General features: G+C 38.0%; 1 protein-coding gene across 1 annotated transcript in view; it reads left to right on the forward strand.

Moving 5' to 3' along the window:
* Positions 1-2042: 2042 nt before the first annotated feature.
* The window catches only part of uraha (urate (5-hydroxyiso-) hydrolase a), a 133803-nt gene continuing 112035 nt past the window's right edge, over positions 2043-23810 (forward strand). The window contains exons 1-2 of the mRNA XM_061964167.2: positions 2043-2135; positions 16087-16162. Of these exons, the coding sequence (XP_061820151.2) occupies positions 2114-2135; positions 16087-16162 (98 nt within the window). The 5' untranslated portion in view covers positions 2043-2113. The remainder of the gene's footprint in view (positions 2136-16086; positions 16163-23810) is intronic.

The following is a 23810-nucleotide window of genomic DNA, read 5'->3' on the forward strand; positions in this document are numbered from 1 at the left end:
GAATACGCCATTAATAAGCACTTAATAATAACTAATTAAGAGCCAATAAGTTACTAATTCGCATGTTAATAAGCAACTAATTAATGGTGAATATGTGTTCCCCATACTAAAGTGTTACCAAGCTAATACTAGCGACTAAGACCAGATGTTTTGCTTGCAATTTCAATCAATCAATCAATCAATGTTTATTTATATAGCCCTAAATCACAAGTGTCTCAAAGGGCTGCAAAAGCCACAACAACATCCGCGGTACAGAGCCCACATAAGGGCAAGGAAAAACTCACAACCGCAATGGGACGTCGATGTGAATGACTATGAGAAACCTTGGAGAGGACCGCATATGTGGGTAACCCCACCCCTCTAGGGGAGACCGAATGCAATGGATGTCGAGTGGGTCTGACATAATATTGTGAGAGTCCAGTCCACAGTGGATCCAACATAATAGTGAGAGTCCAGTCCATAGTGGGGCCACCAGGAAACCATCCCGAGCGGAGACGAGTCAGCAGCGCAGAGATGTTCCCAACCGATGCACAGGCGAGCGGTCCACCCCGGGTCCCGACTCTGGACAGCCAGCACTTCATCCATGGTCACCGGACCTGTGTGTCTCCCCCTCCACAAGGGAGAGGGGAGCAGAAGAGAAAAGTAAAGGAAACGGCAGATCAACTGGTCTAAAAAAGGGGGTCTATTTAAAGACTAGAGTATACAAATGAGTTTTAATATGGGACTTAAATGTTTCTACTGAGGTAGTATCTCTAACTGTTACCGGGAGGGCTTTCCAGAGTACTGGAGCCCGAATAGAAAACGCTCTATAGCCCGCAGACTTTTTTTGGGCTCTGGGAATCACTAATAAGCCGGAGTTCTTTGAACGCAGATTTCTTGCCAAGACATATGGTACAATACAATCGGCAAGATATGCTGGAGCTAGACCGTGTAGTATTTTATACGTAAGTAGCAAAACCTTAAAGTCACATCGTGCACAGGAAGCCAGTGCAGGTGAGCCAGTATAGGCGTAATATGATCAAACTTTCTTGCTCTTGTCAAAAGTCTAGCAGCCGCATTTTGTACCAACTGTAATCTTTTAATGCTAGACATAAGGAGACCCGAAAATAATACGTTACAGTAATCGAGAGGAGACGTAACGAACGCATGAATAATGATGTCAGCGTCGCTAGTGGACAAAATGGAAGGAATTTTAGCGATATTATGGAGAAGAAAGAAGGCCGTTTTAGTAACACTCTTAATGTGTGACTCAAAGGAGAGAGTTGGGTCGAAGATAATACCCAAATTATTTACCGAGTCGCCTTGTGTAATTGTTTGGTTGTCAAATGTTAAGGTGGTATTATTAAATAAATGTCGGTGTCTAGCAGGACCGATAATCAGCATTTCCGTTTTCTCGGCGTTGAGTTGCAAAAAGTTAGCGGACATCCATTGTTTAATTTCATTAAGCCACGCCTCCAGCTGACTACAATCCGACGTGTTGGTCAGCTTTAGGGGCATGTCGAGTTGGGTGTCATCAGCATAACAGTGAAATCTAACACCGTATTTGCGTATTATGTCGCCTAATTTAAAGCATAACAATTAGCCGAGAGACAGCTATTATCTCAAAAGACTCTCTATAACCTAGTATAGAAAATGGGTTATTTGATTGATTGATTTTTTACTTTTTAACCTGGCAGTAACATCACTTGGCATTCACGTTATTTCTTGTTGTTCCTTGAATGCATCTGTGAGTCAGTGCCTTATTGAGTCTCCTCTCCCCCTACCAATGTTGTCTGTTAATCATCTTTACTCTGAACTGAGTTTGTTCCTTCAGTGTCAGCAAACGTGAAGTGAGAATGAGCACAACGCTTCTGCATGTTCTCTCCTGTTACTCAGTGAAAACCAACTGCACCCTCGTTGAGCCCTCTCCAAGGTCCTCCCTCTCATGGAACAGCCCAGAGCACCCCTGTCCACCCCTGCTGGAGACACACATTTGGTACATCCCAGTGGTGCCTCTCTTGCTGGCTTGACACTGACTCAGTAGTATCTCTGTGTTCGGTCAGACACGCAAGGAAAAGAGGTCCTCAGTGAGCATCTTTTATCTCAGCCTTCTTGCTTGCGTCGCATCCCTGGTATGACCCTGTTCAGTCCAAGATGTGAGTACAGTTCATCCCTTTGTGTCTTTTGTGTCCTTGTGTGAGTCCATGGTTTTTTTGCATGCATCATTGTATTGTATTGTATTGTATACATTTAAAACACCCATTCCTTTTTTCAATCCACAGAACCTTCCTTTACTTTTGCATCCCTGCTGCTTTATGGGGCTTGCCTCCAATCTTCACATTGATCCACATTAATGCGATGGTGATATGATACTTTATAGGAGTTTATGATGGTGAACATGAGGGGAAACGAGCCCGACCTGTGTGTGTCTCACCATGGCAAGGTCAGCAGGCGCCTTGTGTTCAAAGGCTGGCGAGACACTGTTGCAGCTTTAATTACTCATTAAAGTACAGTATACTGCTGTTAATTAATGCGTGTCTTTTTGTAAAATATCCCAATATTGATCATCTTATTGCTGAGCAGAGTTTACAGAAGAGTTAGAACTTTTGAGCGAATGGAGGAGCAGCGCTCTCCTCTGCAAGGATGCCACAAAGTGAATGACAATGCAAGAGAAAGTTATATATTGTCTTGGATGTGCGTACTAAATATAATTGTTGTTATGTTTGCCACTTTATGGAGGCATATTTTCTTGTTTTGCCTGAAATGGTAATTTACAATTTAAAGATGTTTCATAATACAAGTTGTTAATATTTATATGAATTGTATGAAGACATACAAAACAAATATCTATTAATTTTGAAGTGGATCATTTTGTAATTGTTGCAGTTTTACTTCATTATTTCTCAACTGCTATTACTACTCCCATAATTATTATCTTCTGTAGAAGATGTGCTGCATATTTATAGTGCTGTCAATTGATATTGTTTTTAATCACACTTTTGAATTTTAATTAATCATGTTAATCACTGTGAATTACTTACTTACATTATATATATTTCCCCTTAAAAAACACTCTAATATTTAAAAAAAATCATGCTATTTTGTTGTCATATCATACTATATATATATATATTTTTTTTATGTTTTATTTGAATGCATTTATTTTCTCAAAACATGTTAACAGTTTTATTGTAAGTCCTTTTAGAGTTGTTTTTTTAAGTGAAATGTGCCAGTGAGCACACCGGACGGAGTTTCCTTATTCATTTTTACCTTGGCGTATGCATTGAACTGACCGCATAAAAACCTTTATAGTCGCCTTTCAGGCAACCATCCGTGGTTAATGTAGAGGGGTATGTGCCCTCAAAATAAAGTAAGTGATTAATCTGAATTTGTGTGATTAATCACATGAGTTAATACAGTACACAAAATTTGACAGCCCCATATTTCATGTTAATTAATCTAGTTTTGCACAATATTTGAAGGTTTCTCCAAAGTTGTTACCATTGTACCTGGCATCAAATGTAGCTGAAGTGAAATAGATTGTACAATCTTCGGTGGGTCTTCGCTCAATTAGATTATTCAGAAATTCTGGCTTCTTGGTTTTATTTTATACAGTATTTGTTTTTGGATGAATGGCAGAATTATATTTTAGAGAATTACATTCTGACTATGTGACTAAGTCTACAAAACAGTATTTGGGTCAGCTGCAAGTTAGAACATGTCACTTTCATGCTCCATTTATTTAAAAAAAAAAAAAAGGATAATTGGAAATTATGTAAATGATTAAAGAGCAGGGTTCTAGCCACTGCATAAAAAATGAGGCAAAAACGATAACTATAATAGAAACATGGTTTGTTTTTATCAGATCACATTATTATTTCATCTCCCGCACATCAGCAGCTTCAAAGTGTGCATACTAATAAGCATACAGTGGCAATTTACAGCCTTTTATGCATAATAGTGTGTGCAGAACATACATTGGGTGGGAAAAAAAAAAAGTTTGCACATGTGAATACTGCTTCCTATCTTAACATATTTTAGCTAAAATATAACTGAAGCCTTACAGGGGTTGCTTGATTAACCCCAGCAGGGAAACCTGTGTTGAGAGTGGGTCGGTGGGGCGCTGGGGCCATGAAGGTCAAATCAGTGATAAAGAGTTCCGCTTTCACACATGATGATGAAAAGAGAGAGCGTGATTGACTTTCTCACGTATGAGAGTATAACTAATGAGTTACTCAGAAATTATACCTGTGGTGAACTTAAAACCGACCTTAATCTTCAATTATAAGGATTAAATATCCATGAAAAACATGTGAGTCCACCTATCCACATCAACAAACAATGAGAACATGTGTATAAGTGGAGAATGCGTACACTCTCAGCACATTATTTCATGCCAAAGCCATAAATACCATTTTTAGTGTACAGTAGCTTTACCAAAATAAAAACAAAACAATCTGTCCCAATGCATTATCAAGATGATTGAGTTCGCAAATGTTCATAGGCCTTGCAAAGGTCTGAATACAGACGGACTAGAAAACTGAAGTTTATAGCTTACAATTGAGAAAGGAGACATCAGAGACAGTTTATTTTTATTTCAAAACCCATAAGGCACGAAAAAATATATGTCGGCATCTACACTCATTGGAGAATTGTTATGAGATCCAAAACATATTTTAGTTCACTCAGGGTGTAGTAGAGCATACAAATGAGCAGGGCTGCCACTGGCTAAATTGGGGCCCTGAACAGAATTTAATTTGGAGCATACCTGAACACTCTAACCACCCACCCCAATTAAAAAACTAATTCAAACTTTTTTATTTGTGTGAAACACTTTTATACTATTTCACTCAAATGTATTTTGATGCATGATTTAGACTAAAATGATTTCAGGTGAAACATTTTTCTGTGCAAAATAACAAACCTAACAACATTTTAAGAAAATAACTCAAGTAATGTACTAATATAATCTGTTTTGAGAAACAGTTTAAACTTAGTGTTAACAAAGTACAAGGTAGAATCTTGAACCTAATAGTAAATCAGATACATGCAACCATATGGATTATATCTCATTGACATTTTTATTTATTTATTTAAATGTATTTTTCTTTAATATGTATGTATATATTTATATTACAGACAGATTACAGAAAGTGAACAAAAGCATGAGTAATAGCTGTGAAATGGAGAAGGACTGGGAATAAATAAACACTGCTTCTTCCTACTCTCTGGACATGCTGAACTTTGTGTGACATTGTGAATATGTGTTGTCTCATCGTGTAATCTTGTTTCCATGTTTCAAATAAACATGAACATCAATTTGCAGATCTTCCAACCACCTGCACCGGGGATCAAACCCAGTATGCACTCTAACACGGCACCTCAAAGAGGGCGGTGATGATGTCGAAGTTGTGCTATTATATTGTTATCAGTGACGTAGCAGGAATGGGACTAGGAATAAGTTTGTGCTTATATTTCATATGAATAGAGATGGGAATTGATACGATTTTTTCGGTTCCGATTCCACTTTTGATTCTGCTTAACGATTCGGTTCCTTAACGGTTCTCTTATCGATTCTTTTTTGGGGAAAAAGAGAAAAAGGGGTGGATTAGCATCCATTTCTTTTAGTTTAGAGGTAACTTACAAAGCCAACAGTGAGGTCTCAAGAGGCCACTTATGTAATATGGTAAAAAAAAAAGAGGAAGAAAACCATTTTTTGGAAATAAATATAACAAATTAATATTCTTTTGTAGAATTTATTCATGTGCAAATTACACACTTTTGTAACATTGAGTAACATGTGATATTAACTTATTACGGGATGTCCGATAATGACTTTTTGCCGATGTCCGATATTCAGATATTGTCCAACTCTTTAATTACCGATACCGATATCAACCGATATATGCAGTCGTGGAATTAACACATTATTATGCCTAATTTGGACAACCAGTTATGGTGAAGATAAGGTACTTTTTTAAAAAATTAATAAAATAAGATAAATAAATTAAAAACATTTTCTTGAATAAAAAAGAAAGTAAAACAATATAAAAACAGTTACATAGAAACTAGTAATTAATGAAAATTAGTAAAATTAACTGTTAAAGGTTAGTACTATTAGTGGACCAGCAGCACGCACAATCATGTGTGCTTACGGACTGTATCCCTTGCAGACTGTATTGATATATATTGATATATAATGCAGGAACCAGAATTTTAATAACAGAAAGAAACAACCCTTTTGTGTGAATGAGTGTAAATGGGGGAGGGAGGTTTTTTGGGTTGGTGCACTAATTGTAAGTGTATCTTGTGTTTTTTATGTTGATTTAATAAAAAAATTAAAAAAAACAAAAAAATAAAACAATACCAATAATAAAAAAAACGATACCGATACTTTCCGATTTTACATTTTATCGTATTTATCGGCCGATTATATCGGCAGGCCGATATTATCGGACATCCCTAATGCAAAGTGAGATATGCCCAGTCTTTATTCTTTATAATTTTGATGATTATGGCTGGTCCTGGGTTCGACCCTGCGCTCGGGATCTTTCTGTGTGGAGTTTGCATGTTCTCCCCGTGACTGCGTGGGTTCTCTCCGGGTACTCCGGCTTCCTCCCACCTCCAAAGACATGCACCTGGGGATAGGTTGATTGGCAACACTAAATTGGCCCTAGTGTGTGAATGTGAGTGTGAATGTTGTCTGTCTATCTGTGTTGGCCCTGTGGTGAGGTGGTGACTTGTCCAGGGTGTACCGCGCCTACCGCCCGAATACAGCTGAGATAGGCTCCAGTTACCCCCCCCCCGCGACCCCGAAAGGGATAAGCGGTAGAAAATGGATGGATGGATGGATGGATGGATGGATGGATGGCTTACAGTTAATGAAAGCTTTGAATTGAAAATCTCAGAAAATGTAAGGTTTCAAAAACTGTAAGCCATTATGATCAAAATGATAACCAATAAAGGCTTGCATGTAATGAGTTAATACAACAATAGGTTCACGAAGTTAATTGCTGACAGGAATGGACTTGTCCACCATATTCTAATTTATGAGTATCACCTGTATAATATAATGACTGTGAAAAATCTGGTTGCAGGAAAACATGCAACTTTTCTCTGACCTACCAAAAATGCAAACTTTTGACCACAAACTTAGTCGCTGCTCTGTGACATTCGCCTAGCGGCAGAGGTGAATTGGAGCTGCCTGCCTCAGAGCCAGTGAGAGTCTCTTTCTCATCATGCTCATCTAAATGAGAAGGCATTCATTTCAATTTAACAAATAATAGCGCTAAAATGATAGGAGGTGTTAGTAAGTACCTGTTGTACTCAGATGACGTGCTCGCATCACTGCTGCCTTGGATTGAATAGGAGCGGTTCAAAATGTGACTTTCATTTATAATTATTGCTTGCTGTGTGTTCAAATGTTTCAGCACATTGCTTGTATGTCCTCCTCTTGATGAACTAGCAGCCTTATAATTATTACAAGTAGCACCATCATTTCTTCTAAAATCTAGTCAACTGAAGAGTTTTGCCTGGCATTTTGAGATCTGACGTCACTATACGCAACGTCATCCCCACCCGGAAGGATCGATAAGAGAACTGTCTGAATAAATGGCAAACTATTCCAAGGAATTGATACACCGGGAACCAGTTCTTGTTGAAAACCGGTTTTCCATTCCCTAACCCTACATATAAAGCAACCTGTTATTCATTAATTGACTTTTTACATGCGCCTCTTTACGCAAATGGGGCCCTACGCGCAGCGCGTGATCTGCTTATCTGCAAATGACTATTAGACCCTCGACTAAAAAGGAAAAAAAAGACACTTTTGAGTCAGTTTGCATAACAAAGGACTAGTCACGTCAGCACCATCATCAGAACAAACAGTTTAATGTGGTTGAACAAACATTTATTTACGTTTGTTCTTGATAAAGAACTGCGCACACTGAAATGACCCCTTCTGTTGGCTCTGTTCCACCATTTAACACAGGGGTGTCCAAAGTCTAGCCTTGGGGACATTAAGGCGTAAATTTGATTTTTTTTTTATCTGCAATACATTTAAAGGAGATTACAAAGGAGGATTAAGACTACACAGAAAATTAAATGGATAAAAATGTTGAATATTATAGGCTATAACAATAATGCTACATTTACGAACTTAATTGGTTCTTGAAAAGGGTTTGAAATAAAAAAGTTTGAAGTAACTCCATTGACAACAATACAAACATGAATAATGGGTTTGAGCCTTGACAAATGTTATATTTTATAAAAAGTTCATATTTAATAAGGAAGCCAAACTAGCAGAAACAATGTTGAGAACTTGTTTAGTTAATCGGTGACTCTTGACATTGAGCAACTCAAACACCTACGTTTAGTCACTGTTGGGTTCTGATGTTGATTTGACCATCGAATTTTGGACATTTCTCTACCAATATTCCACATTTCAAACACAACACTGAAACAACATGTTTTTTTTTATCTTTGTTCAATGTCGTGTTCTGACGTTGGTTTGACCGTTGAATATCACATAATACATTGTCTTATGTTATCTTCAAGATCAAACCTGTTTGAGTATACAGTATAACATGAATACAAACATCTTACTATTGAATATATGTGTTTACAGTAATTATCTGCTTTCTGACTAATGAAATAAACCAAAATGATAGCTCTATATATAATTCTAAACATAGTCCAGCTCATAAATTATTTTTAGCAAACAGCTAAAATGATGTACAAAGCAAACTATAACCTGCTACCAAAGAATGTACAACAATTCTTCTCATCTAAAGAGGAGAAATATAACCTTAGAGGAAAAAAATAATTTAAAACATTTATATGCACGTACAACACTTAGAACTTTTAGCATATCAGTATGTGGAATTAAATTATGGAATGGATTAAGTAAAGAAGTTAAAAATTGTACTGATATGATCCAGTTTAAGAGGTTGTTCAAAAATAATAGTGCTTACAGAGTACAAAGAAGAAGAAATATGAGAAATACTTCCAACCGAAAATAAGATATTCTTCATCTCAGTATGTTGATAATGACTGAATTAATTAATTAATTACATATTACAAAACTGTTGTATACTAATTCATAGATGTTATTTTATTATATAAAAAGGTCAGTAAATGATTCTATAAATTTGTAAATGCTTTGAAGTGGGAAAGGGGTAGGATTAAATAAGCTTTGCTTCTTCCTACTCCTTTTCGGGCATGATGTAAAATGAAATGATATGAAATTGTGTGATGTATTATGATGTAAGTGTGTTCATGTTCGAAATAAACTAAAGAAAGAAAGAAAGAAATTTACAAAAAAACATGTTTTAATTTAGAATTTTCCAGCCGTATTTGATGCACTCTGCTGCTACATTCCTGCAATGTTTCGTGACCAGCAACGACTCTAACACGCACCTGATGGCGCAATAAACGGGAAAAAAAAATACACAGAACGACCGAAAAAAAAATGTATTACCCTCATTTTGCCAAAATCTTGATTAGCTTCAGACCAACAATCACGGAGAAATTGTGACTTTTATGTGAAGTATGTGACCCCTTTAACAGCCGGGTCACTACAATGAATAGAAATAAAAAAATAAGTCCACTGTATTTTGTTGGGTAGTAAAGTGGGATCGTGACCTGTTTGAACGATGCCCTCTTTGCAGCCACCTGACCTTTCAACTCCTGTAAAAGATGAAGAATATCAAATTAGACCCTGCACATTTCTATTTTTTCTGTTTGCAGCTTTTGTGTATTGAGTGTTTGTTGGTGCGGAAATCTATTATATAAAACAAATTGTCCGTATTTTTCGAAGGAAAAAACATATATAAGTCGCACTGGAGTATAAGTCGCATTTTTTGGGGACATTTATTTGATAAAACCCAACACCAAGAATTGACATTTGAAAGGTAATTTAAAATAAATAAAGAATAGTGAACAACAGGCTGAATAAGTATACGTTATATGAGGCATAAATAACCAACTGAGAACGTGCCTGGTATGTTAACGTAACATATTATGGTAAGAGTCATTCAAATAACTATAACATATAGAACATGCTATACGTTTACCAAACAATCTGTCACTCCTAATCGCTTAATCCCATGAAATCTTATACGTCTAGTCTCTTACGTGAATGAGCTAAATAATATTATTTGATATTTTACGGTAATGTGTTAATAATTTCACACATAAGTCGCTCCTGAGTATAAGTCGCACCCCCGGCCAAACTATGAAAAAAACTGCGATTTATAGTCCAAAAAATACGGTACTTGTGATTTTGGAAGACATTTAAAAAAAAGAAAGTCCTCTGAATGAGAGCATTTTGTTATACAACAGCCTAATTTGCTATCATTAGATATGCAAATAAACCTACCATAATATCTGCACAGTTTCATTATTTGTCATCTTAGTAGGAAGATGTAATATTGATGATTTATGGGTCTGGTTTGCATATGTGTTGACCTTGCATATTTGTTGCCCTTTTATTCAACCGTCACATGAATGATCTCGTTATTCTTGTTTCCAGTGAACTTAACATGGTCCCTATGAGTCAAATGGTGAAGCATAACAATATCATAGTGTAAGGGAATTGGTCAGCAAATAGGCGTTTAAAACATGCCATTTTATTTTATGTGTCTTTTTGTTGCCGGTCTTTATAATACAATCAGCGATTTCAGTGTGTGTGGTGCACGTACGGCTCAGATGTCAGCAATGATGATGCACCAGTGGAGAAACTGCAGTTACCCAGCGGGTCACCTCTGTTAAGCTCCAAAGTGTTGCAAATGTATTCCTGCTATGCTAGGCAATGGCAGACATGTGTCTTTCCCCCCCCCCCCCCCCCCCCCCCCCCCCCACTTTACTACATCCCACAGAGTTGCCCCATTGTAACACGCATGGATTGGTAATACAGCGATAAACAAAGCAAGGCATTTGTGATGTGAATGGCAGCAGACAAAAACAAAGGTGAACAGCTGGCTGGGGATGACAGGACTAATCAGCAGTAAGTGCTAGGAGGTGAATGTGAAGGACAACCTCTGTCAGACTTGGCCACCCCTTCAGTCATTAGCATGTTAAATGGTGGCCGACAGAATTTATATTTAGTGAAGTACAAAAACAACAACAAAAAACAAGTTTATGACATAATGCCTCGCCTGTTGGCTTTTTGTTGTTTGTCTTTGCATGGTGAAATTATGTGCGCAATGTGTATTACCGTATTTTTCGGAGTATAAGTCACACCGGAGTATAAGTCGCACCTGCCGAAAATGCATAATAAAGAAGGAAAAAAAACCATACATAAATTGCACTGGAATATGAAAAAAACTGCGACTTATAGTCCGAAAAATACGGTTTTTATTGCTCAATTTTTTGGTTTTTGTTTTGTTTTACTTTTGTCCAAAAAACATGCACCTGGGGATAGGTTGATTGGCAACACTAAATTGGCCCTAGTGTGTGAATGTGAGTGTGAATGTTGTCTGTCTATCTGTGTTGGCCCTGCGATGAGGTGGCGACTTGTCCAGGGTGTACCCCGCCTACCGCCCGAATGCAGCTGAAATAGGCTCCAGCGACCCCCCGCGACCCCAAAAGGGACAAGCGGTAGAAAATGGATGGATGGATGGATGTAGAAATGGCACTGCTGACGTGGCAGCTGGTTGCATCAGCTTTGTGCCCTTTAAAATATACTTTATGTCATTTTTGTTTTTTGATGTTTTCCTCTTGTTTTCACGTGTTTTTTACCTTATTTTATGTATCTGCACTGCAACCACACAATTTCTCCATTGTGGTATAAATAAAGTCCATCCTATCCGATCCTATCCTGTCATATCCTAATACAAGTGGCCCAAACAAGGTCTGCCTCATGTTGTGTTAGCCTAGCATCAGTGCCAATGCTACTTTTGTCGAGGTTGCCAACAACCCCTTGAAAAACATAATAATCTCGTATTTAGAAACAGAAATGTGTACTTGTATCTTTATACTACGGAGCCCCTAAATGGACAAAATGTTTTGCGAGATCTCGCAAAAGGTTTTTTTCCTATGTCAGTGAACCGGAAGTAAAACAAACACAGCGATGGTGAACCGGAAGTGAAACAGACAAAGCGATGAAGGAGCCAACCCATCATCCATGGGAGAAGTTTATTGATTTCTATTTTAGTGTTGGACTAACATATAAAGACATCAAACCGTGTTATGGTCCCACAACAGAGCACAGATGATGGGTAGGCTCCCGCATGCTCCCGCTCCTCCATCGCTGTCTGTTTTACTTCCGGTTCACTGACATAGGAAAAAAAATTTTGCAAGATCTCGCAAAACATCCATGTCCCTTTAGGGGAGGGGTAGGGAACCTATGGCTCTAGAGCCAGATGTGGCTCTTTTGATGACTGCATCTGGCTCTCAGATAAATCTTAGCTGACATTGCTTTACACGATAAGTAATTAATCATTCCGCTGGTAATCACAGTGTTAAAAATAACGTTCAAAATATAAAACATTCTCATGCATTTTAATCCATCCATCCGTTTTCTATCGCACCTGTTCAAGAAGTCACATTAATGGTAAGAAGTATTATATTTATTATTGGTTAGCTTTAGAATAACAATGTTATTAAAAAGAATAAGAAACTTATTATACTCTAAAAATGTTTAATTGTTTAGTTGTATTCAGTGTTAAAAAATATGATATGGCTCTCACGGAAATACATTTTTAAATATTTGGCTTTCATGGCTCTCTCAGCCAAAAAGGTTCCCGACCCCTGCTTTAGGGGCTCTGTATTTTACAACGTATACAAGAGTTGTAAAAAAGGTACACTCTGTCTCAATAGGGCACCAAATGTTTAAATTCAATTTAAAAAAATTAGCTGCTATATTTACAATATTTAACTCTTCTTCCTCACTGTCAAACGGTGTGTCATGGAAGACGGCGGCGGTTGTAGTGCTTTAAAAAATGCAGACGAACGTGGTGGCAGCGTGCAGTAAAAAGGGGATTTATTGATTAAACAAACAAAACAAAAAGCGAGAACAACAGGGAAGTGCTCGGAATGGACAGACTATGAAAGAAACAAAACAAAATGCTGGAACACAGCAAAAACACTTAGTAGGAAATGTGGAGCAGACGGCATCCACAAAGTACGAGCGTACTTGGGTGCAGCATGAAAAGGATCGTCGTTAGTCACCACTGAATAGAGAATAAGGTCCCGAGAAACCAATGGTGTTGCAAGCTCAACTTAGAATAGTGCTAATTACAAACAGAAAGCAAGTGTGTGGATCAGTGCTCAGAGAAAGATGTGAAGTGGTTACGAAAAAACACCAACACAACAGGAAGTGCCATCAAAATAAGAGTACAGTACAGGAACTAAAACTAAACACAGAAGAACACTAACAAACGCAACATAAAACACAGTTATATTATTTTTCTCACATTTAGCTAAGTTTCTTCACATTTGAGGTAGAAATGTAATGGTGAATGTAAGTACTAAATCTAATTATTAAAACTATATGTTAAATCCAACTACATATGTTAAATCCGTCCATCCATTTTCTACCGCTTGTCCCTCTTGGGGTCACGGAGGCGGTTGGAGCCTATCTCAGCTGCATTCGGGCAGAAGGTCGGGATCCAAATGTTAAATATACTATACATGTTGAATCTAAATATTATGTACAAATGTTAAAACTAAATATTAAATATAAATGTTTAGAAACTATGCAAGTATCACACTGTTCCCATGCAATAGACATGGTAAATATAAATGTGATATCTAAATACAAATGTTAAATCTAAATTTTACATGTAAATGATAAATATAGATATAAATCATAAATCAAAAGACATATGTTAAATCTAAAGTGCAAGTATATAGCTAAATATTAAGAAAATATGTGAATATCCCACCAGATGACTCAACAAAGTGAAAAAAAGGAAAACAAACAATTGTGGTGCAGCCTGTGAGCTGTGTCTTTTATTTGTCTGTCTGTTTGTTAATTAGCAGGATACTTCCTGCTTCATGAAGGATGACGTAAATTTAAGACAAATTAAGATTGCTATTGAGATTAGGTGTCCAGACTTTTTCCACAAAGGGGCACATACAGAAAAAACTAAGGATACGGCGACCATTTTTAATTAAACACATGAAACCAATCTAATAAAGATCATTATATGCTATATGAACATTTCATATCACGGTTATTGTCACAAAAATGATCACAGTTATCATTATTATCTCAGTGTTTTCGAGTGTGCTCCAAATATATTCATATACACTTAGAGCCAAGTTTTATTTAAAAAATAAAATACAATAAATAAATAGCCACACAATATACTTTCTTAGCAGAAGAGATATGTTATATAATAATATTGTCCTGACTACGTTTTATTTGAGTGTTTAAATATGTTTATTTTATTTTATTTTAATTTTTAAAAGTTGTTGTGTTTTTTTTAATGATAAAGACAAAAACATGTGTTGGGTGTGTCACGTTCGTTTTATGTGACATCACGGAGAAGTCACTTCCTGTTGTCACATTCATTTGGGTATCAATGATTAGAGATGCTGAGAGAGCACAGCCTGGAGGCTTAATGTGCACAATTGAATATCTTAGTTGCGCAGACAGTAATGTCTTTATTTAAGCTTAGATTCGAGAATTTACTTTTTAATGGACGGCGTGTCGGTTGGGAGAGTGGCTGTGTCAGCAACCTGAGGGTTCTTGGTTCGAACCCCTCCTTCTACCAAACTCGTCACGTCCGTTGTGTCCTTGAGCAAGACACTTCACTCTTGCTCCTGATGGGTCGTGGTTAGGGCGTTGCATGGCAGCTCCCGCCATCAGTGTGTTAATGTGTGTGTGAATGGGTGAATGTGGAAATAGTGTCAAAGCGCTTTGAGTACCTTGAAGGTAGAAAAGCGCTATACAAGTATAACTCATAACCCATAATGGGGAAAAAGGTCTCTTGTTTTCATGTTAGCATTTAAGCTAGCTACCATTAGCTTGCTTCTTCGATAAATGAGCAATGTCACCGGTCCTTAAGTTATTACTGGGTTATCTATCACGGCTATAATTCTATAACGGTGATACCAATCATGGGATCTTTACCGCATTTTATTATTATAAGGCAGTGGTTCTTAACCTGGGTTCGATCGAACCCTAGGGGTCCGGTGAGTCGGGCTCAGGGTTTCGGCGGAGGTCAAGACACACCCGACTCATCGTGGAAATAAAAACTTCTCCCTATCGGCGTATTACGGATACGGCAACAGCAGAAGTCACACTGATTTGTAGGTGTGTAATTTGTTGTGAGTTTATGCACTGTGTTGGTTTTGTTCTTTGAACAAGGTGATGTTCATTCACGGTTCATTTTGTGCACCAGTAAAAAAACATGGTAACACTTTAGTATGGGGAACATATTCACCATTAATTAGTTGCTTATTAACGTGCAAATTAGTAACATATTGGCTCTTAACTAGTCATTATTAAGTACTTATTAATGCCTTATTCGGCATAGCCTTATTATAACCCTAACCCTCTAACCCTGGCCCTAACCCTCTAACCCTAACCCTAACCAAATAACTCTAAATTAAGTCTGTTACTTAGAATATATTCCCCTAGTGTCCAAAAAACCTCTAAATTAAGTCTTTGTTACTTAGAATATGTTCCCCATACTAAAGTGTTACCAAAAACATATAACTTTGTCTTGAATTTGAAAAAAATACAAATTTTATTTTTCACTAAAGAAGGGTTCGGTGAATGCGCATATGAAACTGGTGGGGTTTGGTACCTCCAACAAGGCTAAGAACCACTGTTATAAGGTTTTTCGTTACACTCCAATATGTTGATCAGTAAAACACGTTTTAGGGAAAACAAACTACTTTGTGTTGAACTGTGTGATAGTGTAACCTAAATGCTCACCAACTGTTTTTGCAAAACATTTTCAGATTTTGACATTTTGTGTGAAACTTCTCCTTTGTAATGTTGATTTTATATTTGCATTGTTAGGAAAAAAACGACTTAAAGGGGAACTGCACTTTTGGGGAATTTTGCCTATCATTCACAATGCTTGTGTGAGACAAGAACAAGATGTCTCTTACTGTATCAGAATGAAGTTAACAGCTTGTTCTCAATTGCAGACACGAGCATGAGTGGAGAACTCAAGTCAAGTCGCTCCAGGGCACCGAGCAAACGGCCCAGCAACACTACTTACAGGTGTGTGTCAGCCACACAAGCACACACACACATGGGGACACACACACAAGCGCAAATAATCTTGTGCTGTGTTATTTGTTGCAGATCTTTATCTGCGACTCAAAATGAGTGCTCCACCAGCATTGCGATCGATTAGCATTATGTTTTAATGGTTCATACCAGCGTACGTAGTATGATATTGATTTTAGCTAAAAGTTGCTGTCTGCACCACTCTGTCTTTTAATCCATCTCCTGATGAAGTGCAGACTTATAACATCTGATTATGGTTTATTGCTGCTGGTTGAAGATAGCGATCGGGCTAACTGTGGAGGCAGCGCAGAGTAGTACAAACTAGTGCAGGCCTGGTTTTGTAGATCCATTGTATTCCATACTGAATACTGCATACTGATTTCATCACAAATGTCATCGCACTGTTTTGATACATGCACTTTATATTATTTAAAAAAAAAAATGGAATTATAACTATAATCAACAGCAACTGTCACTTGTTGCCAACTTGGCGATTTTGTCACAAAGTCTAGAAACTTTCCGATTCTCTTGGCGGAATTTTTTGTAAACAGCTACGAGCGACAAATTTAGTGACTTTTTTTGGTGATATTGGAGACTCTTTTGTGTCTTAGAGCAGTGTTTTTCAACCTTTTTTTCACCAATGCACATTTTTTTCATTGAAAAAATGCGTAGGCACACCACTAGCAGATAACATAAAAAAATGAAACGTAGCAGCCGATATTGACAGTAAAACGTCGCTCTTGCAATTGTTGGATATAAATTCAAACCATAACCAACCATGCATCACTATAGCTCGTCTCAAAGTAGGTGTACTGTCACGACCTGTAACATCACGCTGTGACTTATTCTGAGTTTTTTTGGTGTTTTCCTGTGTGTAGTGTTTTAGTTCTTGTCTTGCGCTCCTATTTTGTTGTTGATTGTCATGTCATGTTCGGATGTACTTTGTGGACACCGTCTGCTGCCTCACACGATGTAAGACTTTGCTGTCGTCCAGCATTCTGTTTTTGTTTACTTTGCAGCCAGTTCAGTTTTAGTTTCGTTTTGCATAGCTATCCCTAAGCTTCAATTACTTTTCTTAGCGGTACTCGCCTTTTGTTTATTTTTGGTTTAAGCATTAGATACCTTTTGACCTGTGCGCTGCCTCCCGCTGTCGTATGCATATTGTGATCACGACAAATAATAACTAATAATAATAACTGGGATTTATATAGCGCTTTTCTAAGTACCCAAAGTCGCTTTACATGTAGAACCCATCAAACATTCACACCTGGTGGTGGTAAGCTACTTTCATAGCCACAGCTGCCCTGGGGTAGACTGACGGAAGCGTGGCTGCAATTTGCGCCGACGGCCCCTCCGACCACCACCTATCATTCATCATTCAATTCACCGGTGTGAGTGGCACCGGGGGCAAAGGGTGAAGTGTCCCGCCCAAGGACACAACGGCAGCGATTTTTGGATGGTAAGAGGCGGGGAGCGAACCTGCAACCCTCAGGTTTCTGGCACGGTTGCTCTACCCACTACGCCATGCCGCCCCAAACTATGTTCCCGACATCGACAAAGCAATTAGCTACCTGCTGCCACCTACTGATATGGAAGAGTATTACACGGTTACTCTGCCGAGCTCTAGACAGCACAGACACTCAACACCGACACATTATTTGCGGATTATAGTTACCGTATTTTTCGGAGTATAAATTGCTCCGGAGTATAAGTCGCACCGGCCGAAAATGCATAATAAAGAAGGAAAAAAACATATATAAATCGCACTGGAGTATAAGTCGCATTTTTGGGGTAAATTTATTTGATAAAACCCAACACCAAGAATAGACATTTGAAAGGCAATTTAAAATAAATAAAGAATAGTGAACAACAAGCTGAATAAGTGTACGTTATATGACGCATAAATAACCAACTGAGAACGTGCCTGGTATGTTAACGTAACATATTATGGTAAGAGTCATTCAAATAACTATAACATATAGAACATGCTATACGTTTACCAAACAATCTGTCACTCTTAATCGCTAAAACCGATTAAATCTTATACGTCTAGTCTCTTACGTGAATGAGATAAATAATATTATTTGATATTTTACGGTAATGTGTTAATAATTTCACACATAAGTCGCTCCTGAGTATAAGTCGCACCCCCGGCCAAACTATGAAAAAAACTGCAACTTATAGTCTGAAAAATACAGTACTAGTTTGCAAAAAATATTTTAACCCAATTAGGTGAAATGACATCATCTCCCCCGGCACACCAGACAATATCTAACGGTACACAGTCTTAGAGACTCTGAGGTGAAAGCAGGTAGCAGTTATTAAGCAAGCAGGGACATGTGCTGTCGGTCAGCTGGTGCCGCTGTAGCGCGAATAAAGCAAAGCAGAGCAGAATTGCAGCCGTTCGCGCATGTGCAAATCATTTGCCGTGTGGACTTGTATGGTGCCTTCCATTTGTAGTGGAATGTCGGTATTTCCGAGTTCTTAGCAGGAAGTTTTGACTGGAGTTTTGAATGTAATTGTTTTTTTTTATTGTCACACTCAGATTCTGCTCACTAGTGTTACCATATCTGAGTTATTGTGCAGAAATATGGGGAAACAACTACAAATGTGCGCTTCATTCACTAACTATGTTACAAAAAAGATTAATTAGAATAATACATAGTAATAATAATAATAATAATAATAATATTAATAATAATTATCTATATCCAACACATGTTGGATATAGAGAACATACAAACCCTCTATTTATTCAATCACAATTTTTGAAATTCAACGATTTGGTGCATTTGCAAACAGCTAAAACAACGATTGTTTATGTGTTTAATATTAGTTTGCTTACTATGGTATATTATTTATTTATTATTTATGTGTTCACTGTTCTGTTACAGTGAACAAGGAAATTTGATACAATTGCTAGGGTATGAAAAGGGGTAGGATTGAATAAGCTCCGCTTCTTCCTACTCCTTTTCGGACGTGCTGCAATGAAACAACTGGAATTGTGTGATGCATTGCATTGTATTGTATGCATGTTCCACATAAACTGAAACTGAACTGAACTGAACTAACTGAACACTTAATAAATCACTGAATCAAATTGGCCGACTGTACACAGCCTGTCACTTGCACACCTCTTCTGTGCGTGTGTGTTTCTCTGCGACAAAAGTTGAACATCTAACAAGCTACAGTAGCTCATCATGTCAGTCAGTGCGGAGAGACCAGAGTCGTGTATAGAGAGAGTATGGACAAGTAAACGAGATGCGCCATGTTTGGTATCTGGAACGTGTGCGGCTGTGACCGGAAGCATGCAATTGAGTTGTTCTGATGTTAGTTTTTCTGACAAAATAAACCAAAATAATAGCTCTAAATATAGTTCTAAATGTACTCCAGCTCATAAACTTACAAATAAAACATGCTTTTATTTTGTCAAAGTAGTATACAGTATGTAATAATAATTTTGGGGAAATTTTGCAGCCGTTTATATTCATGTAATGTTTAGTGACCAGTGGCTCTCTAACACGCTCACGCTGGCGAAATGTACGTCAAAAAATACACAACAACCAAAAATAAACCTATTACCATCATTTTGTCAAAATCCTCATGAGATTTGGACCAACAATTACGGAGAAATTATGAATTCTGTGTGAAGCATGTCAACTGTGGTGACGGCCTCCAATGTATTGTTTGTAATTACTGCACTTTACATGTCTGTACTTTTACTTGTGCTTTTTGGAATATTTTTCATAGGTTTTGCCGTGGCGAGTCATGGCTTCCTGATTTCATTATCACCGTATTGACTTGAATACTGAACTAATACTGCTTTTTACTGCAATATTTATTAGTTTAGTTTAAATTATTGGTGGCACATGCAGAAAAGGTGCAATTTTCAAGCACAGTTTTCCCATGTGTATGTTTATATGTTTCCAGCCTTCCCAGCGAACCTTCACTTCCCATATTTTTTTTCCTTTCTGGGTTCTGAGAAACATATGCAATTTCTTCCCGCATTTTTTGGCAGTGGCACACTTCCATGCCGCATAACAGGGCACGTTTAAACAGCAAACACTCTTTAATTGAAATAAATGTATAATGAGGAAGTGCAGTGTCGCTGAGCTGCGGCTTCATTCTGGTTTGTAACATGGCACCCTGTAGTCACCTGAGTGCCTTTTGACCAATAATTGAGGCGATCGCTTGTCCATCTCTCGCTATACATGACTCGGATAGAGACACCCACATGCCTCCATTAACTGTGCAAAAGAAATGTGCATTTGGAAAGGTGCCCCTTTTTCCACCTCGGCTTACATAGCGAGATGTAAATATAAATATATATTTGGTGTGATTTCAAGCGAATATAAATCACTGCAACGTCCCAATTCCACCGTTTATGTGATTAACCAGTCATTATATTTGGTTCATTAGTGAACATCCTAACCCTCCATTATTTTGATAACATGTGATACTCATTTAACAATGCAGAACAACATTTATTAAAAACAACAACTAAGAATCAAAAGAAGGAAATTTATTTACAGTTCTCATCATATTTATCATTTTTTTAAACTCACTTTTGTATCTCTCCTACGGCGTCCATTGTAATAAATTATGCAAATGAGGTGATGACGCCGTTTAGAGACTTTTAGCGATTGGTGAAAATGCACTCACGTGACTACAGGGCACCATGACTGCTACTAACTTTGAGCTACAGTGTGTTTGGGGCGCTTTCCTTATTAACTTTTCCTACGTTTAAAGGGGAACATTATCACAATTTCAGAAGGGTTAAAACCATTAAAAATCAGTTCCCAGTGGCTTATTTTATTTTTCTAAGTTTTTTTCAAAATTTTACCCATCACGCAATATCCCTAAAAAAAGCTTCAAAGTGCCTGATTTTAACCATCGTTATATACACCCGTCCATTTTCCTGTGACGTCACATAGTGATGCCAATACAAACAAACATGGCGGATAGAACAGCAAGGTATAGCGACATTAGCTCGAATTCAGACTCGGATTTCAGCGGCTTAAGCGAAATTGAAGAAGAAACTGAAGCTATTGAGCCATATCAGTTTGAACCGTATCCAAGCGAAACCGACGAAAACTACACGACAGCCAGTGACACGGGAGAAAGCGAGGACAAATTCGGCGATCGCCTTCTAACCAACGATTGGTATGTGTTTGTTTTTAAGTGTTGTAATGTTTTTAAGCTAAATTATTGGTAAACACAGTTTATGTATAATAATTTACGTAAAATCGCGAGTAATGAATAAAGTTTTCATCAATTAATATATTCTGTAGACATACCCTCATCCTCTCTCTTTTCCTGAAAGCTGATCCGTCCTGTTTTGGAGTTGATGTCAGCAGGCCAGGGAAGCTAGGGTTGATAATCTTCTCTTGATCATCTTCGGTGGCATAAGGGACGGTAGAAGCAGTGTTAGCCAAGACATCCAGGGGGTTTAGCTCGCTCGTCTGCGGGAACAAACTGCCGCCATTGCTTGCCGTGCTACCGAGGTCCCTTGTCCCTGAATAGCTCACACACTCCGGCAGATTCAATGGGGGTCTGGCGGCAGATTTCTTTGACTTTATCGTTGGAAATGCATCTGCTTTGAGTGTCGCAGGATATTCACACATTCTTGCCATCTCTGTCGTATCATAGCTTTCGTCGGTAAAGTGTGCGGAACAAACGACTGACCATTTTCATCGGCTTTCCCCACACCCTCGTATTTTGAACAAATTTCGTCCAATTTCTTGCCACTTTCGCATCTTTGGGCCACTGGTGCAACTTGAATCCGTCCCTGTTCGTGTTGTTACACCCTCCGACAACACACCGACGAGGCATGATGTCTCCAAGGTACGGAAAACAGTCGAAAAAACGGAAAATAACAAAGCTGATTTGATTCGGTGTTTGTAATGTGTTTGAGAAAATGGCAGATTGCTTCCCGATGTGACGTCACATTGTGACGTCATCGCTCCGAGAGCGAATAATAGAAAGGCGTTTAATTCGCCAAAATTCACCCATTAAGAGTTCGGAAATCGATTAAAAAAATATATGGGGTTTTTTCTGCAACATCAAGGTATATATTGACGCTTACATAGGTCTGGTGATAATGTTCCCCTTTAAACATGCCCTGTTGTTCAGCATGGAGCTGATCTGCACCCGGGTTTGTTTTCGTTGTTGCAATGGGTGCTGATTATTGTCACCTGCCTCTGATTAGTGGTCGGGACGCTCACCCGCTCCCATTCACTAATCAGAGAGCTATTTATTCCTGCTCACCCCATACTCTGCCTGGCAGTTTTATTTGCGGCACGCAAAATATACGTTAGCTCTTCTTGCTTCTGATTCCTGTTTTGGCTAGTTTTTTGCTAAGCGTTGCCATAGCTTTCCGTGCCGTAGGCTGCTCTTTGTATTTTGGCTTGATTTATTAGAATAAATCATTCTTCCTACCTGCACACTGCTTCCGGACGTCCATGTGCATCTTGGGGAAACGACCAGCTCATAACCATGTGACCCCGCCGTAACATTTTCGCCCTAATATTTATAAAGATTGTATACAGATTTTTAGAACACCCACAATTGGAGGAGGAAATGCAAATGTAATCATTTAGCTCTCGCAATGTAATTTATCGAGCCTGAAACTGTTTTACGGCCGCTTTTTGGCAGCTATATTTAACACGGATGAAATGTTTGTTCAAGTTGGCAGTTACGCGCAGGAAGTGATCGCTTTATTGGCTGCTATGACTGACGGTAGCAAGAGAGAATCTTCTGTGCTCATTTTGACAATCGACATATTTCTGTCAGAAATGAAAGTATTAGACAAATCATCTGTTCAGCAATTCCATCTTTGAGCTAATAAATGTCTCTAGCAATGGTGTCTGCTGGCTTTTTTTGTTTAATGGCGTTCGTTTTTTCATCCAGAATATATATCATTATTGTATCACACATATGAAAAATATGCTTGTACCAGTTATCACTAAAACCTTCGGCGTGATGAAAATAGGTTATTTTGTCTGGATTGAGTTTCTATATTGCAGAACATGTGGCAAAAATTATCGCTGTGTGCTTCATGTTCAACAACAGAGCAAAACACTCCAGGCTCGAGCATGATGCCAGAGGTGCAGGAAATGAGTGTCTCCATAGTGATGGCCTGTACTCACAAAAACCTAATTTAAATAGGGCCGTCTGCACTGCTTTTGCATTTGTTATCAATTGTCCACTCAGTAGTAGATCATCCGCAACACGCCCACTAATAGTACACACAATTTTATAGTTTGCACACGCTTTTTAGCACTTGTACATCAAGCCATCAGTGTATTACACTACAGTGGCATAGTAGAATTAAGAAGTACTGTAACTGCCATAATATTATTCACTGTTTAAGGCTGGAGACCTTTGCTCCAAATCACAAAACACTCCTGTTTCTAGAATATAAAAACAGAATAATCAGACTTGGAATCAAATGATGCCAACCAACTTCTGTTAAAAATGCTTTTTCGCCCATTCTCTCTGTGTCTCTGGCCAAAATCACAAGTAAGTGGCTAGGTTTGGTTTTAATTTCTGCTACAGTTTATAGACAACAGCTGATGTGAACTTCCATCAGCCAGTTTAAAAGGTATCAAATTGTTTGAGTTCCACTATAACTGTAATG

Source organism: Nerophis lumbriciformis, linkage group LG06, assembly GCF_033978685.3.
Source record: "Nerophis lumbriciformis linkage group LG06, RoL_Nlum_v2.1, whole genome shotgun sequence".
In the NCBI taxonomy this organism is placed as follows: Eukaryota; Metazoa; Chordata; class Actinopteri; order Syngnathiformes; family Syngnathidae; genus Nerophis; species Nerophis lumbriciformis.